General features: G+C 40.8%; 1 protein-coding gene across 2 annotated transcripts in view; it reads right to left on the bottom strand.

The window, feature by feature from the left end:
• Positions 1-19,616, bottom strand: part of CDKAL1 (CDK5 regulatory subunit associated protein 1 like 1) — a 480,236-nt gene that overhangs the window by 323,427 nt on the left and 137,193 nt on the right. For both annotated transcript variants that reach the window (XM_054985473.1, XM_054985474.1), the window contains 2 exons: positions 17,749-17,797; positions 2,849-2,969 (listed from right to left, as the gene is read on the bottom strand). In XM_054985473.1, the coding sequence (XP_054841448.1) occupies positions 2,849-2,969; positions 17,749-17,797 (170 nt within the window). The remainder of the gene's footprint in view (positions 1-2,848; positions 2,970-17,748; positions 17,798-19,616) is intronic.

Genomic DNA, 19,616 nt, shown 5'->3' with positions numbered 1-19,616 from the left:
ATAATTAAACAAGAAATCCTGTTATTTAGATTCTAAAACCTGTGGTTACATAGCTGGAAAAGCAATTGGAAAAATATTGTGTGTCAGAAACCCAATTTAAATAGTCTAATTAGGAAATCACATCTTTGATGTATTCCAGTAACACATACCAGAAAGAGACCTCAGGCAAAATCAGAGATTGTTATGTTTTATGCAGTAAACAATTATTTCTCTCTCTCAGTATACCAATGTGGTTTCCCATAATATGTAAGCACCGAGGGGGGGGGGGGGTTGTTGCATGGTAAGAAGTATCAAAGCTATTTACCAGGTTTTTTTCTTTCCCTTAGGAAGATGTATCCATAATACTTATTACAGGCTACTCCATGCTTATCTTTTTAGAGATACATATAAGACCATGTGATAAAGGAGGGAAATTACAATGTGATAAAAATCTTGCTAAGTGATCTTTACTGCATTTCACTGGTGAAAAACACAAATTATCACATCAGAAAAAAGTAGGATTTAGATACATCTAAAACTAAGCAAGACTGTTACAGATCTGTCTATAGCAGGAATCCTGAGCAAGTCAGAATTAAATCACTTGCACTTTTTCAGTCATCAAACATTTGATTAGAACATAAAAGTAACAAAGATATGAAGTGAACATATGATGGGCTGAGATGTACTCATTTAACTGGAATTTTAAAAAGTTTGTTTTTTTAAAAAAAGAATTTACCAAGAAACATCACTGAGAGATGTAACACATTTATTTAATTACATTTGTATCTCACCCTGCTTCAAGGCACTCAGAGAGGCGTACATATATGCCCCGTTACTACCAGGACCTTTTATTCTGACAAAAACTTTGTGAAGTACATTAACCTATGAGATGGAGACTGAATGAGATCTTCAATGGCTGAATAAAAATTTTAGCCAGGGTTCCATAAACTCCAGGCCAAATCTGACCACTACACGATAGTGGCTCTCATATATAAAATGTGCATTTTCTTAACTCATCTTTAGCAAATCATTAGAACTGAGAGAGCTTAGCATAGCACGTCTAAATTACCATTTAAAGAGATAAATGCACAACAATGTCCACAATTAGGAAAAGTGTCAAAATACTGGGTCAGTACACATACAACATGTGAAAAATCTAGTTCATAGATTTGGACAATGTGCTAGTGCAGATTTAAAGAGAGATAAAATGCTTTAAGAGATTATATTCAAAGGATGCACTATTAGACCTACATCCCAACTAGCAAGCAAGCAGCAAGTTTACTCTGACTGAGAGTAAACAAGACATGACAAATGGGAGCAAAAGAAGACTGCCTGTAGAATAAATTTGGGCACTGTGAGAGCAAAGTACCTCTCTGACTGAATGATCAGTGGGAATCCTGAAGGCTTACATTGGCCGGAAGAGGGCAAAGGTGAGAGAAGACAGTGGAAGTGAAGTGGTTCTTGCCATTGCCAGAATTGTATTTATAGAAGTCCAAGAGAAGACTAACCCTGTTAGATTTCCCCCACCTATCATTCCTAAAGATGCCCAAGGAAACAAAAGGCTCGGCACGTGTTATATTTGCCGGATAGGAACTACAAGACTACACATTGCTTCAAACTAATTTTTCTTGTCCTGATGGAGGTATGAGCCAGATGAAGACCTGAGTATCTGTCCCCTACCCTGTTTCTACAGGCATCTGAAGGCTAGACTTGGCTAGAGGTGCAATGAGGATAAAAGAGACAGAATTGGGACCATCTGAGATAGTGAATGAAGACACAGGCTGAGTTTCTGTATTCTTCCTCCTCATAGGCATTTGAAGCTTGGGATTAGCTATTGGTCTGTGGTCCTGCATGGGCCATGCCAGCAGAACGAGCTTGGCATATCCTTGTGACTCATCACGTGTTTGTTCTGAGGGCCTTCTGGGTTGTATTTTTTGTTTGATTAAATTGTATTGTATAGAGAACTGTATTGTCTAGAGCAGTCATAGGTCTGAGTTCAGCTCAAAGAGGAAATCTATAAAGGTTGCAAAGTTACTGCTATGTTGGTGTCAAGGAATGAGCCAGGCAAATGAGAGAGCAAAAGGCCTTTTATTAGACCGGCTGTTGCTCTAATAAAAAGATGTCACATGTTACATTTGTCTTAAACAAAAACAAGGAAGTTTGCAGTTCAATGGCCTCTTGCATGAGTAACTCATCATAGTGTTTTGTTCACATGGCACAGGATATGTGGTAGATAACATTGTTCTTCAGCCTCATTTTACCTAGCAAAATAGTATAAGCTTTACAGAGGGCCATAAAAACGTACTTACTTTCCCCACTGTTTCTGAACAGGTTTATACTGTATTTTTGTGTGGTTTTAGGCTTATGTAAAGGAGACGCACTCCTTAAACATGTTGCTTTTTAAGACAATAGCTATTTCTTGAATCACATCAATACTTCCTTCCTGCCTAAGCAGAAATATCCAGGTAGAGAAGTGCTCCCCTGCAGTGCTATGCTGTGAATACTGAGATGAAAAGTCACTTCATTGTAGTTCCTCCACTCATAAAATGGATACGTGGATGGGTTGCTTAAAAACCGGGGCAGGAGAAGTTAGCCATAGTGAAAATATCTACTACAACATAGAAATTACAATTAGTGGGAAGATCATAAATAGGAGATACTATATTCCATTTTTTAAAACTGTAAAATGTAAATAAATAATTTGTTTTAAAGCAGTTATACAACTGAATAGCATTAGTTTTCTTTCTGTTTCCCCTTAAATTGTTCTCTATGGTATGACCTGAGGCACTTCTGTATTAAGACTGGACAAAAATGAAATTGAATTTCTAGGCAGTATTGAATATTTTATGTCAGTTTGAATGATGCTTACCCTGTATTGATGGAAATAATTTCTATCAGTGGGTTCTTTCTAATCTTGGGCAAATCCAATCGTGCTCCCCCCAACCGTTTTCCATTATCCTTTTTCTGACCCAGCAATCTCACAGAGTGACCTTCGAACAAAGAGAAAAATATGGCATCATTATACACAAATCTTATTTGCTTTAATATATTCCACATACCTATTCTGCATATTGTTAAATAAAGATGGATTAAATAGTCTATCACTAACTGAACACTCACCTGATAAAAGAAAAACCAATAAACATCAAAATGAATAAAGTATTTGTTAGCTCCATCTTGTATCTTGATAAGCCTATCAAGAGATTTTTGGAAAAATCTGCTTGCCAGTAACAATTAAAGTAGGAATGGTGTAGTGATTAGTGTATCAGAGTAGGATCTATGAGACCCATGTTTGAATCCCTACTCTGCCATAGAAGCTTGCTAGGCAGTCACACACTCTTAGCCTAAACTACCTCACAGGACTGCTGTGAAAATAAAATGGAGAAAAGAATGGTGTAAGCCACTTCCCCTCACTGTGAAGAAAGGAGGGGTATAAATGAAGTAAATAAAGAAATACCTATTAGTTTGAAGATTTTAAAAATGGTATGGAAAATGGAGGGCACTATGCATTTCTAGTGATAGTTTGAGCTGTGAAGTTTACAAAAAAGTGAAAGAGACTGAATGCAGCTATTGACTGAGAATTCCTTTCAAACATCCACTTTTCACCTGATTTTACCAGCAAAGAAAAAAGAGCTGTGCATCATCAGCATATACATCCCCAGAAGACCACTCTCAGTGGTTTCATACATATGTTGAATAGCACGCAGGACAAAATGGAACCCTGAATGACTCTGTAAGCACAAGAGGCAACTAAATTCTCACCAAGCACCAACTGCTGGCACCTGTCCTCCTGGCAGGGCTGAATCACTGCAATATGGTGCCATGGATACCCATCTTAGCAGTTAATTTAACAGGTTCATGGCAATAATGCCCTAAATACTGTAAAACACATCGACGTACTATTAAAGGCCCCAATAGTAAAGTTTTAAAATTTGTAAAAAAGCATTAAGAACACTAATGAATACATAAGAGATGTGTGATAAAACACTTAATGCTATAAAGGATGTTAAGAGTTGAACTATTTCTAAAGTTAAGACTATTTTCATACCAGCACATGCCAGGAATTCCATTATATTCTACTGCGATTTCAATAATATACAGACTGTGCTAACAGTATTCTCTAAATTATTCATTTTCAATGGGTCTCACTAATAATGCCAATATCACCAGCTGATGAGATAACTAGTTATTTTCCATTGGCTTTGCTCATTAGAGCCTCCCAAAATCTAACAATATGAATCCTACTTGTTAAAGAAAATTAATGCAGCATAATATGCACCAAAATGGAAATGAATATTGCTTGAATATTGTTTGACTCCTCATAAATACTAATGTAAAAATATGAAATATAGATTAGACGGGAGAATATAATGTATCAGAGGAGAATTACCACAATTTGCAAGGAAACATATAAATTTAAGACAACATCTATGAGCACATCAAAATCCACACTAAAGCTGTGGCCTTTAACAAATGTATTTATTTTATTTATTGCTGTCAAGTCACCGACGACTTAGGGGGACTCCATCAGGTTTCCAAAGCAAGCGATGTTCAGAGATAGTTTGCCATTGCTTGCCTTTAGACTTTCTTGGTAGTCTCCCATCCAAGGACTAAGGACTAACCCTGCTTAGCTTCCAAGATCGGGCTAGCTTGGGCTAGCTTAGGTCAGGGCACTTTGGAAATCAGGAGACATGCACTTTCCACACAAATATACTCAAGGTGCAAAATTCTAAAACCATCTAATTGTGGCTATTATAGCCCTTTGCTTCTTTCAACACAAATTGGATAAATAAATTGTATTTTAAGATCTTGATTTCTGTGTCCTCCTGGTGGATAGTTGAGTCTGAAATTCCCCTTCCTTCATTTCATAGAACTAAAACTACATATTTGTCCACCCACGACTTTTTAAAATTAGTTAAGCTAAAGACAACCTGCCCAGCATGTTAATAAACCTTCTATTCCCTCTTTTTAAAACTCCAAAAATATTTTCGAGAAGTAAAAAGATCAATTCTTTTATGTAGCATCAGTTGATCATAATTACTTTTGCAGCAATTCCAAGCAGATGCCATCAGGGGAAAATGTTTTGTGATTCTTTAGAAATACAGTGTGATTATATGTGGAGAAACTCTTTTGTAAAACTATCCATCTGAATAAAGTAGATGCTATCTGTCCAATTAAGAAGTACATACATATACACACACCATTTGTAGAAGCAAAGCACATTCCTTTGCTATTCTAAGCATGTTTTTCGATACAATACTTCATAGACATGCATATAGATTCATCATCTATGACAACAGATAAAAGATACAGCTTTTAGCACTCCTGTGCTGGGAGACCTACATTGCTGGCTTATGCATGTCTGGGCACCAAACTACTGATACCTTAGGCTTCATGCCAGGGAACTTGTAGGACCACTTCCTTCCCTGACAGTGAAGATCCTCTTCTAAAGCCCTGCTCTCCATGTTCCCACCTGCAGAAGTGACGCAAGTGGCAAGAGCACTTTTTCAATGAAGACTCTTTAACTTGAGGCTCAGAAGACATCCATTTTATTGTGTGTAATGTGCCAACCCCCTTCCCCCCAATATTTTAAATAAGGTTTTCAATTGAAATGCTCTATATTTTAAAGCTTTTTAAAAATGATATGCTTCTGGCCTGAGTCTTGTTTTATGGAGATTGTTTTAGGCTACTGAACATTCTTTTATGGCTCGTTCTAATACTGAATATAATTGCAGTGTTTTAATGATCTTATTGTGCTGCTTTTCGTTTGTGAGCTGCCTAAAGCAGGCCCTATGGAAGTAGAATATACATTTTCTCCATAAATAAAAAATCATAGCTGATGTTTCAAGCATGATACAAGACTTATAAGTGTGATGGAAAATCAAAAAGAGTCCAGTAGCACCTTTAAGACTAACCAATTTTATTTTATTGTAGCATAAGCTTTCGAGAATCAAGTTCTCTTCATCAGATGCCTGATCCGAACTGGTCAAATACAGAAGAGGAGGGGAGGGGAAAGAACGGGACATATATCACAAGAAGTGTGATGGAAACACTAACTCACTCCATAAGTCACATAAAACTGTTGTTTCATTAAATTAATTATGGTGGGTTGATCATCTAAATGTGTGACATCCTAACAACTATATTCAGGGTCTCTTAAACCAGGATCCGAAACTAGTTTCGGTTTTGTTGTTGGTTTATTGTTGTTGGTTTATTAATTATAGTTCTGGTCTTTCATGATGTATGAATGTGGACTTGTTCTCTGGTGCTTCTTCATGCACTCCCTAGGCTGCATAGACACTTGGCCAGTGTGGCTCAAAATTGAAACCTTTCCTGCCTTTCACTACTTTCATGATCAAGGAAGCCAGGGTTTGTAAACCAGGATTTAGTAACCATCTGTGAGCAGAAATCTTCTGTCACAAGTAAGCATAGTTAAAATAAATTGTGGTTTTGTGTAATATCTGAACTGAGACATTAAAATTATTCAGATATGATGGCCAACTCTATTTGGCTGCTACTTGAATGAGCTTGGTAACTGTTAGGCATGTGCTTCTTCCTTCCCTTCCCTTGCACGCTACCATCTATTTACTGCAGCAGCTGTTTGAGACCATTGGGTTTAATTAACAGAAAAAGAATTACTTACTGCTAATTTTGTAGCAAACCTTGTTTTACTGTTACATCCAAACCTTGGTTTGTGCTTTCTCTGCAAACAAGGATTCTACATAGTGATTTAATCCTGATTTGGAGAAGAAGGAATGAGGCATGTGAGAGTCTAAGGACTCCTAGCAAAATGGATAGAGTGATGATCGATTCACACAATTAAGTAATTTCGTTAGCATTAAGCTTGTCTCTCATGAGGAAGCCCTGCCCATTTTAAGTAATCACTGAGAGATTTTTATTTATTTATTTGATTTATACCCCACCCTCCCCACAAATGGGCTCAGGGCAGCTAACAACATTCATAAAACACAGTGAATTTATCACAAAACCATAAAATCAATAATAATCTTTAAAAGGTCATTAAAATAGTCCAGGCGTAGGATATTTAAATAAATATTTGGGAGTCCATATATGGGCATAGTAGATGGCTGAGGGCAGCCCCAGAAAAAGTGGTGGTTTTAGATGGAAGAAGGGGGACACCCGCTGGCACTCAGCCAAAGGCCTGGCGGAACCTCTCTGTTTTACAGGCCCTGAGGAACTGTAACAGGTCCCACAGGACACGGATCTCCAGCAGAAGAGCGTTCCACCAGGCCAGGGTCAGGGCAGAGAAAGCCTTGGCCCTGGTTAAGGCCAGACGGATGTCCTTTGGGCCAGGGACCACCAGGAGTTGCTTGTCTGCAGAACGCAATGCCCTGCAGGGGACATAATAGAAGAGGCAGTCCCTCAGGTATGCAGGTCCCAGTCCATGAAGGGCTTTAAACGCCAAGGTTACCATCTTGAACCAGATCCGGAACTCCACTGGGAGCCAGTGCAGCTGGCACAGCACAGGATGAATGTGCGCTTGGATTGGCGTTCCAGTAAGGACACTTGCCACTGCGTTCTGGACCAGCTGTAACTTCCGGGTCAGGCCCAAGGGCAGCCCAGCATAGAGTGAGTTGCAGTAGTCTAACATGGAGGTGACCGTTGCATGGATTACTGTGGCCAGGTCCCGGGGCAAAAGATAGGGTGCCAGTTGCCTGGCCTGTCGAAGATGAAAAAAGGCAGACCTGGCAACAGTCACGACCTGGGCCTCCATTGAAAGTGTGGCATCCAAGGTCACATGCAAGCTCCTCACTCTTGGCAAAGGTTTCAATTGTACCCCGTTAAGGATTGGGAGCCGGGTCCCCAGCACGATCGCCGCACGACCCAGACATGACCTGTCTTCAGGGGATTCAATTTCAGGCGACTCTGATGTAACTATACCGTCACAGCCTCAAGACCCTTGGTCAAGGAATCCGGAGCAAGATCAGATTATACCACAGAGTCATAGGGTCACCATTTTTACTTTAATGACATAAAAAGAACAAACTTTTACAATCAATTCCTATAAGGCCTGGGCATTCAAAAAACCAACGAGGCCATCAAGTATATAGCATGCTATAATACTCCTGTAGGCACTGGAAATCTTCATAAATCAAGCAAGAGATAAGCTCAGGTTGAATATAAAGTCATCAGAAATGACAGCTTTCCTTGCCTTACTGCCAAGCAATACAGATAAACATATAGCTTGTGAATATTGTGTGAGATGAAGGTAAAGGGCTCAAACTACCAAGAGGTATTGCAACTGTCACTGCAGGACAGAATCCACTGGTTTCTACAGACACTAAAGGCTGCACTGTTTCAAATAGACTTTTCAATTTAAACAATGCTGGAATAGTGTATTTAATGAACAATTAACTCATATGAATTAGGAAGCAGCATATCCTATGTCACTGTTTACATTCTGTGTGTGTGTGTGTGTCTGTGTATGCACACATGCTGCTCTTGTAGGCAAGTACATTGCTATAGACAGAACTCCATACAGATTTATATAAACAGCATTAAATCGTCAGACTATAACCCAATAGAATTTCATTTACAGTACTCCAGTCTTGCCAGGAAAAAAAGCTCTTATAGTTTAGAAACGTAGAGCTTCAACACCTTATTTAGCTACATATAAAAAAAGAGGGTAGCAACAGTCAGAAATGGGCTGCTGTACAACTTAAGAGAATATGCCCAATAATGTATAAGAGTGTCAGACCAAAATGTCAGGCTAGCTTTAACCTGGGCCTAGGCTAGCCAAACCATTTCTAAATTATTTTACCCTAGTACCAGGGCAAAGCCATTGTGACAGTTTAACACTGCTTTAGTTAATAACCATAATGATAATGATAATAACCATAGTTAATAACCATAATGATAACCATAGCTATCATTAGACTAATCCAGGGGTCCCCAACCTGTGGCACGCGGGCCACGTGGCCCCTAAGCTCTTTCTGTGCGGCCCTTCAACCTGCTTGTTTGCTGCTATCACCCCCAAGGCATTTTCCCCTCAGACCCACACTATTCTTCCTGATTCAAGAGGCACCACCTATTACTGTTCTTCCTGTCCCTTTCTTTGCAAAAAACACAATAGCAACATTGTTTCTTCTGGTCTCCATGGTTCCTTCTGTCAGCCCCCTCTTGGTCTTATTCTCCATACTAGCATTTTGGGTGCTTTGCTGGCACCCATCCTGCTCAGGTTTTTTCACTCCCCCTCTCCATGCCTTACCATGTTGAAGGCTATATATGTGTAAAAAGGGTCCAGGAGATGTCTTTTGCACACACACACCAAAAAAAAAGCGGGAAAAGGACAGCAAAAGGGCTGGGGTTTTTACAAAAAAAAAGGATACAATTTCTTTTCGTACCGGACATTTCTAGAGGCTCCACCCATCAAGGCTCTTCTAAGTGGCTTCCAAGGTTACTGGTGAGATTGCTGCTGAAGGCAAAAGCATTCTTCCTTCTTCAACAACAGCTGGTTGCTCTGACTTTTTGCCTTGCTTGCTTTTGCCTCTCCTCCCCCACCCACTCCAGCTATGAGTCTTCTCAGGCATCTGTGATTACAAGAGCCTTGGACTGAGCGGGAAGGAGTACTCCCTTAGCAGGGAAGCTTATAGAATCCCCCTTCCCATGTCTTCCTCCAGCCAAGTTCCCCTCCGCCAGGCTGCCATTTTGCTTCTCATGATTGAGGCTTGGCTGGCAGGCAGTGATGTGTATGTGCACCCCACATATCATTTGAAGCCAACTTAATGGCATATCTTCTGCTCCAGGTGGGAGGCTGCCCTTTCATTCACTCTTTCTCTCTATCTGCCCTTTTTTGGAGGACCCCAAAAGTATTAGCATGTGTAGATTTAAACCTCAAAGCAGTGTGTTTATTAAGAAATAATGCTCATAGTATTCAATGTACTTAGTATTGCATCTGGTAGGTCAGATTCATAATTCATTTTTAAAAAATTCCTCCTGGCCTGTGAATATGGCCCAATGCTCCTGAGAACTGTAGAGGCAGGAGTCTCTTCCTTACCATAGTCGAAATGAAAACCCCCAGCTAAAAGCAGCTAGAGTGGGGTGAGTTTGGGAAAGGGAGTTAGACCCCTAAAACTATTTCTATTTATTCAAGGGTAATATTGAAACTCTGCAACTGCTGCTCTGCTAAAAATTCTGTAAGAAGATGTCTGCAAAAGAAAGTGCTGTTTCAAAGAAACGAAAGATTATAGATGAGCACCATGTCTTTAATGACAAATGGACTACTGAGTATGTCTTTGTTTTAAACAAATATAAAACAGTTTGGCCGATATGTCTTGAAACTATCTCAGTGTTAAAGGCATCCAATGTTAGAAGGCACTTTGAATCCTTTCACAAGAGCTACTCAATATATTAAGGAGAGGTGTGAGTGAACAAGATAAATTCCCTTTTAAAAAATCAACTGCAAAATAATTTTAGAAAGCACACAGAGGAGAACCTACCTACTATGAGGGCCAGCTAATATATGGCTAAATGTATTGCTGAGAATGGTAGACCATTCACTGGTGGTGAATTTGTTAAAAAGTGCATGGTTAATGTGATGGAGGAAATATGTCCTGATAAGGTATCTTGTGTTAGTTGTGTCAGTTTATCAGCATCTACAATCACCAGGCGTGTTGAAGAACTAAGAGAAGAGCTGCATATGTCACTGACTGCCAGGGCAAAAAGTTTTGATTGTTTTCCCTTTGGCATTAGATGAGAGCAATGACATTATAGACACTGCTCAACTACTAATATTTATCAGAGGGATAGATTCCAGTGTTGCCAAGTAGGCCCCCTCCCCTGCTTTAAGGCCTGCCATGAACTGTGTTAAAGTTTCCTGCGTTACTGTTTCACTGCTGCACAAAGATTGCTTTGCACGTGTGTGCTCTGATACACGTGTCAGTTTCCTGCCTGCGTGTCAATTACCCTGCTGCTGTAATAGACTGTGTAGTTTACTGACTCCATGTTTGGATAACTGCACAAAGGACTCTCTTTCTGGGCAGCCCTGCCCTGACCTGTATCTGGAATTCCCAGTGTGTGTTTGGACTATGTTACAAGTGTGCCCCGTGCCTGCATTGCCATCTGCCACGGACCGTGCCTGTTCCCTGCTTTGGACTGTGTTTTAAAGTGTTGTTCCCCCTGCCTCCATGGAAGCCTGCCTCATATGGGCCCAAGCCGCTGCTAGCAGCCGGGCGCCTGCCGGGGAAACCTCCAGCGAGCCTGGCTAGGCGCTCCCTGGTCAGTTCCCGCCTGGAGTCTCCCGCGGGTCGGTCCCCGAGCTTGCCCTCGCTACCGGGCAGCCTGCTATCCAGCCCCAGCTATGCCCAGCCGGCATCCATGTTCTTAGGCAGCCAGAAGACCCTGGGAAGAAGACTGCTTTGGGAAGCCATTTCGGCGAAGCGGGCACACCACGTCCGCAGCGAGAGCCCCTCGCCCCGCTCTGCATATCTTAGGAGCCGCCCCGGAGAAGGAACTAAGTGCTGACCATCCCAAGCACTTAGAGAATGCATCTCAAAGAAACCTCCGCATTCCAGAAGCTGATGACATCAGGACAAGCCCTGTCCGCTGGAACATCCTTTCAGCCCACTTGGATTTCCCCCTCCCTCTTTTGTCCCCTCTTCCTGAGGTGTCACTTATCACAATCTGATTACTAAAGTGGCCCATCCAAGCCATTCAGTAGCCCATTAGACCCTTTGTCTTAATCCGTGAGAACCACCAAGTACAGCACCAGCCCCAGGGTACGTTTTGGGGTATTTAAGCCGGACTCCCAGACCGCATGGTGCGCGTGCCATCCTATCCAGACTTCCTTGCTGTCCGTCTGTGGTTCCAGTGCTGGCATTGGACCACTACCCTCGCTGCTGTGTCTCTGCTTCGCTCCAGGATAAGTGAGTATTCCCCCTATCATCGTTGGGAACCAGCTAATGCGAACGTCTCTGTATTTCCTACTCTGTATTTTCCTAGATCTTGTGTGTTCCTTGTATGATTGTGCAAGTTAGGCTTACGCCACACTAAATACACGTGTTTGGAACTTATTTGTTGTCTGCCTCTTTTTCACTAGAGTGTCTGGGATCGGGACCTCCGTATACATAGGTTATGATCCGCGCTTAATTTTAAGTTACAGACTGCTATAGCTCATTCCCCATTATAATAAAGAGCAGTTCTGGTAACACCAGCTTCAGAATTACTGCAGAGTTTGAAAGGCACTACAACTGCAGAAAACATATTCTTGAAGGACTGTGAATCAGTAGAACATCTTGGTCTGAGTTGGGATAAATTGAAAAGCATCTCTACTGATAGTGCAAGAAATATGGTGGGAAGTAAAGCTGGTATAGATACAAGACTCAATGGAGAGATACTAAAATTAAACAGTACACTTCCCATGCAATTTCACTGCATGATCCATCAGCAAGCCTTGTGTAGTGAGATTCTTCAGTGGGAAAGCATGATGCATATTGTATCCAGCATTAATTGCATCAGGCATCATGGCCTTACTCATCGTCGGTCTCAAAATTTTCTCTCAGAAATAGGTGCAGAATATGGAGACATATTGTACCATGCAGAAGTCAGGTGGCTTAGTAGAGGCAAAGTCCTCAAATGTTTTTTTCAGTCTTCGCCATTAAGTTGATGTCTTTCTCACGGAGAAAGAAGGTCAACAAGTACTTTCTGACCCTGGATGGATTTTTGATTTGGCTTTCTTATCTGAGATCACAGAGCATCTGAACACATTGAATCTAAGGTTGCAAGGGAAAGGAAAGCTTGTGTGTGTTATGCATCCCTGAACCGAAAACATTTTTGTGAAGCAAGTTAGTGAAAGTACCTTTTCAAACTTCTCATGCTGCAATGAACTAAAATTTGAGAAAGACACGAATTTACAATTCCATATTGAAGGACATGTCAAAGCATTGAACCTATTGTAGGTGAAATTCCAATTCACTGACTGCCATAAGCACAGAAAGGAAATAAGAATGTTTCAAAATCCATTTGAAGTAGCACCAGAAGATGCAAGTAACATTTTTCAGATGGAACTAATTGATTTGCCAGCTAGTGATCATCTCAGAGACAATTACAAAGAAAATAGTCTGTGCAATTTCGATTGTGGCCTACCAGATAGATTTATCAACCTACAGATATTTGCTGCAGGCATGTTTACAGTCTTTGGCACCACATACATCTGTGAACAAACTTTTTCCAAGATGAAAATTGTGAAATCCAGGTGTAGCTCAAGACTTACAGATGAATATTTACATGACATTTTAAGAGTGTCTGTCACAAACCCTGACTTGGACATTAATGCCTTGGCTAACAGAAAACAGCCACAAAATTACACTGACTACTAGGTAAGCATGTGTAGCTGGATAAAAGGATTCGATAGTAAAATATTGTTCCAAAACAGACTGCATTCAAGTTAACATTTCTTCATTGACCTCTGAATGTTTATTGTTGATCTAAATAGGTAGGTTAATGATTTTGTTACATTTTGATTTAAGTTGTGGCCCTCTTTAGGTATTGAGGACTCCAATGTGGCTCCCATGTGCCAAAAGGCTAGGGACCCCTGGTCTAATCTAATAAGCAATATTGTAGCACTGTTATGAGAACAATAAGTGACTGGGTTATTTCAGAGAGTCAGTTGTGAATTTTCCACAAGAAAAGCTATTAAGCTCTTTCTTCTGCTTCTACATAGATCCCACAATACAGTAATGGCAAACCTAACTATGTCCTGGAGAAAACCAGCGACCTCAATTGTCCTTGAAACTGGAGCAATAAACATTGCTTGCAAATACACATGTAACACGAGCAGAAACTGAATCCTGGTTCTTTGCACCGTCAAATCAAAATCATCTACAAGCATTCCACCTTTTATTATTTTTCTAATAGTACTTTAAATAGTACTTTTCTACCTACTTCCTTGATATTAACTTCTATATTCTCGCTATCACAATGCTTTTTACTTCAGTTTGATAACTAGTTCTAACATTAAACTTTAAATTTCTTAAAGTGTAATTTTGAGCTTGATTTGCTAGCACGTTTCCTAAAACGAACTTGCTTTCCTGCAAAATTACAGACGCACAGAAGACGAACATTCTCAGTTATGTTGAGACACAAACACAGAAGGCGGATATAAAGTATTAGTGAAAGGTACATGGAAATGAATGAATTTCGGTTGCTTCATTCATGATGCTTTGCCTGCAGAGACAACACTATTATCTAGAAAGTATATTCTATATACTTCTATATACGCACATTCATGTGCATGTATGTGTGTATAAATAAAAATACATAAATTATGTGCGTGAGGAAAGCACTGCATAAGCATGTGGCATGCAATTTGAGTGAGCCTGTTTTCAGTGCATACACACATGTTAAAACATTCACATATACGATTCGGTTTCGTTTTCTCGGCCATGTCAGACGCTCCTCTCCGCAGGTCCGAGAGGAAGCGCCCGAGCAGCCTGACCGGGCGGCTGATCTGCGAAGATTAGCCCCCAGGACTCCCAGTGAGGGAGGCAGGGTCCGGGACGCGGCGGGAAGAGCCCCCTGAAATCGATGCAGGGGGTAAATTGCCCGTTTGTCCCTATGGAGGCCGGCAGACGTGCACGGCACCTTGAGTGCTGCCGGGCCATGGAAAACTCAAACCAAAAGAGGCTATCAAAGATGCTCACCCACCCAAACTTGCCAAAAAACACAAATGAGCACTGATGCAGTGAACTAAATTCTTCACACAATGTTCACAAAAATAATTTAGTGAATTTGAAAGTAATATACAAGAGTGAATACAACATGTGAAATTCTAAAACATCATAATCACTATAATATCATCACAATCAATCACACACAGCAAGGTGTTACAACACCGAGTAGCATGTGTATCCTCAGAAAAGGGAAGAATCCCAAGAGTTCTCTTATGAGTTGTCTTCAGTCAGTACACTGAGGATTCCCGCTGAAACCGCGGGGGCAGATGAAAAGTCCCTCCGGACAAAGTGGAAAGGAGCTGGAAGACTGGGAGGAGAATGGAATGTGCAGGTGGAGAACAGCAACCGGGAGCCCCCGAGGGGGACCTCCCCGTCCGACAAGCCTCCGGGTATCTCAAGCTTGTTTCATGAGCACTTCTTCACGGGGCGTGGTTTCTCCTACCACGATGGTATTTCTCCGACTCTCCCACAAACTCTTTCACGTGCTGAAACTCTGCGCACTTCCAGGGACCGCCTTCCAGGGACCGCCTTCCATTCTCCTCCCAGTCTTCCAGCTCCTTTCCACTTTGTCCAGAGGGACTTTTCATCTGCCCCCGCGGTTTCAGCGGGAATCCTCAGTGTACTGACTGAAGACAGCTCATAAGAGAACTCTTGGGATTCTTCCCTTTTCTGAGGATACACATGCTACTCGGTGTTGTAACACCTTGCTGTGTGTGATTGATTGTGATGATATTATAGTGATTATGATGTTTTAGAATTTCACATGTTGTATTCACTCTTGTATATTACTTTCAAATTCACTAAATTATTTTTGTGAACATTGTGTGAAGAATTTAGTTCACTGCATCAGTGCTCATTTGTGTTTTTTGGGCCATGGAAAACGGCAAAGAGCAGAACTAGGCAGAAGCCTGTAAGTAAGCGAATCCCTTCTGTTATTACAAGCGCACGCGAAGGAGTGGTGGGATCTGAAGCTAAGAAGGCTCGCTCTTCCCCCTCGCTGAGTTTCAGAATTTGGTCGGCGGTCCCCCCCCCCTAAAATGGCAGCAAAAAAGCAGAGTCCCGCTTTGGGCAAGTCAATCTCGGCTGCCCTGCAGGGGAGAGGAGAGTCGCACGAGGACTTGGTGAAGAGGTTGGTTATTGAAGCCATAAAGCCCTTTGTTGACAAGCTGAATGAAACAGATCAAAGGGTGGGCTTAATTGAGAGCGAAGTGAAAACCATTAAGGAAGCAGCGGGGGGGGGCAGAGAAGTCTGCTCGAGAAAATGCGTCACTCGTGAGGGCAACGAATAAAGAGTTAAAGCTGGTGGAGAACCAGCTGATCGGGCTACAAGTGGAACGAACACAGACAATTTTGTGCCTCCATAATGTGAAAGAGGAGGAAAATGAGGATTTATGGGGTCTGGCCTCGGAACTATTGGCGACACCCGCGAGGGCAACGAAAAAAGAGGTAAAAAGCGCCATTTTGGAAGTCCGTCGGGCTTCCTCAAAATATGCAACGAAGCGTCAGCTGCCTCGCGAGATCATCATCGATTTTTCATCTAAGAGGATCCGAGACACTATCCTATACAACTCATACAATGCGGATCTGGACTTTCTGGGTAATAAAGTTAAGATACTGAAGGACGTCCCATTTTTAGTTCGGAAAAGAAGATTTAAGTATAAAAAGTTCGCAGCTCTTCTGAGGGAACGTGGAATAAAGTATAAATGGCTATTTCCGGAAGGTATCTGGTTTAGTTGCAAAGATCAAGCTTACAAGATAACATCAGAAGATCAACTAAGGGATTTTGAGGACAAAAATCAAGAATTTCAGCAAGACACCAAGCAAGAAGAAAAGGATTTGAAGTCTGAAGGGGGGGGGAGGGAACGAGCACTGCGGTTGCAGTTGCTCAGAGAGAACTGCGTCCGAGGCCCGGGGGGGGGAGGAAGACTTAATTTGGATTGTAATCTGTATTTTGCAAGGTCAACCACTCCATCAATATCTTACAAAGTTTTAATTTTTTAATAATGGCAGTATGAAGGGAAAGCATTATTTGTAGTGTAGTGTTGTTATATGTTGTTGTTGTTTTTTTCTTTCCTTCCCCTGCCCCCCTTCTTTCCCTCTGTATTGTTAGTGAATGTAGGCAATAAAAAATAATATTTTCAAAAACAAAACAAAAAAAACATTCACATATTCTTCCCACATTAACTGCATATACTTTTTCCAGGGGAAGGGATATTACTGTAGAGAAAATGTCATGTACAAAATGACTAGAGAGAAAATTCCCTTTTGTGCTTGAATTCTACACCAATGTTAGAAGTACTTTATTTCATTATATATACAGCTCATCCTGCCAGTTTTTAGTGATCACCAATAATAGACAATTGATTATGTAGGGTAGCTAAACTGTCAACAAACACTGGTTAATATTTAAGCTAGTAACAGATAGACTGTATTACCAGACAGGATAATGTGACTTGAAACCTAGAAAGGTTATATTAAGTCTGAAGAGATTCAACCTTGAAGTAATTTCCTGTGCTTACTTTCAACAATCCTGTCCAGTGACCCATTTTACAAAATAATGCTTTGTAACGAATTCAGGACTTGCATAGATTTTATTCAACTGGAAAGTCTAGTCTCTCCTTAACTCAAATGCAAATCTACTGCAAATGAACGGTGCTGTTTACCTTCCACAGTAAGCTCAATAATGTAACTTGAAATGTTTAAACCAAGTAACATTTGCAGTACTAGCACATGACTTTTTGAAGAACAATACATAAGTGTACCTTATAGTGTTGCAATCTCCTGTGCTAAACTACTAGATATCCTAAAAATGGCTTTTGACAGAAGAAAGAAACAAGTTAGAAGAGTGCTGCTCTGCGTTGCTGTTTTGTAGCACGATGAATGCACCCAGATTGGCATGATTCCTGTCTGAACAAGGCAACATTCTGTTAGGCTACAGGTGACCATTCTTACAGAATGTCTTACTGATGCCGGTGGGAATCCTTCTGTTCCATATATTTAATACAGTAAGATTCTTAGTAGATAATAGGAGCAATAAGTAAATGATAGCACATTTCACTTGGGGAGGGAAAAAACTTACCTTTGATAGTCTCCTCAACTACTTCCACTACACGATCAATCTGCTGGACCTGAAAGGCAGGAGATTTATAACTGCAAGAATTTAATTCATGTACAGTAATACATTGTGCTATATCGAAGCTGTATTTCTGTTTGCAATGTAAAGCTGATTTGTCTGATTGTTTATAATTTTGGGAGAGGTTTCTGCATGCTTTATAGCATTAAAATTTATTCACACAACAGTCATGAAAACTGGTGAAAGTTGGAAGTCAATAACTTATTCCAATACAGTTTGGCAAGAGTTAAATCCAGGTCGCTCTTTCTCATCCACTGTATCTTTTCAGCATAGAAAGTTAAGCACTTGTTACAGAGCAATAAAAATGATTTTCTGTTATTACTAAATGTAGGAACTACTGACTATGAAGGAAAGATGGTTTATAAGAGCACCTCTACAAGGGAAGCGATCCTAGCTTATACAAAGATCACAGATATACTAATACACGATTAATAACAAATCAGTAGAAGTTGGAGGCATACCTGGATATGATAGGTAGCAAGCCTCTCTATGATACAGTCACACCTGAACCTCCAGCCTCACTCTCTCTCTCTCATACCACACAGCAGCCAGCAAGCCCCACCGCTCCACCCCTGCTACCATCTCATAGAAAACCCAAATCAGAGGAACAGGACTGAAAATATTACAGTAGTCTGTCTGAGTGGCTGCATAACGTAAGGGAACTGGATAAACATTTTCCCATTCAAATTCTGTTCACCCGAGCAATGTGCCCCATCTCTCTGAAACCTGTATTACATTTCTAAATTGTAAAGGAATGTAAAATAAGAAAAATCTATTTGAAATAGTTGGGATACTTAATTTTTAACAGTTGCTTTGATCTAGCAGCTGCAACCTATTTTTTTTTGTGTCTTTATCTTTGTGTATATATCTTTGGGAGGATGAATGCCTGTGTGCATTTGGGGAGAGGATAAGATGGCAGAAGATACTGTGCCTCATACAAATACAATAGGCAGAAACCCAGTGTATAGGATCCCTCATATCTATTCCACTCGTGGAAGTGCTTTCCTTTGGCAGAAGCAGCCTTCCTATGATGCAAGATGCCCAGAAGCACTTTGTGCCGGGAGAAGGATCCTTCTGCTAGAGTAAAGTGCCTGTATTACAGCAATGGTCTGCAAGATCCAACCCTCGGTGCATGAGTATGCAACTAACTGGGAAAGCTGTTCCTGGATACTTCTCCTGAGTTCATTACTGGGCTAAAAGATCAAGAAAAACAAGAGTGCATGGAGACTAAGAAGCAAGAGTCCAGTAGCACCTATAAGAGCTTTTGTGAGTCACAAAAGCTCATACACTACCACAAATTTTGTTAGTCTTATAGGTGCTACTGGACTTTTGCTCCTTTCTACTGCTACAGATAGACTAACAGTGCAATCCTATACAGAGTTACCCCAGTCTAAGCCCATTGAAGTCAATGAGCTTAGACTGGAGTAACTCTGCTTAGGATTGCACTGTAATATGGCTACCCATCTTGATCTATGGAGTCTAAGAGTACGCAAGCATACAGATTATACTGTACACTGTAACAACTACTCATGGAACACAGATATTAACGCTTGTCTTATAAATTTCCATTCTTTATAGATTAGGCTTGTAAGTGCCTTGACCTTTCTCATAACCAAAGAATTTTTGGCTCATCGATATATTCTTCACTACATGGACCTTTTCACTCTTGGGATTTGATTTATGTCATTTATACCATGCTCTTCTCCCCAAAGGAGACCCAGAGTACCTTACATTGTTGCCCTCTCCTCTATTCTAACCCTGTGAGATAAGATTAGGGGGAGTGTGCGTATTAGCTAATGATATAAACACATAAT

This window comes from Eublepharis macularius, chromosome 7, assembly GCF_028583425.1.
Source record: "Eublepharis macularius isolate TG4126 chromosome 7, MPM_Emac_v1.0, whole genome shotgun sequence".
NCBI classification, from domain to species: domain Eukaryota; kingdom Metazoa; phylum Chordata; class Lepidosauria; order Squamata; family Eublepharidae; genus Eublepharis; species Eublepharis macularius.
This window is presented reverse-complemented; position numbering and strand designations above follow the sequence as displayed.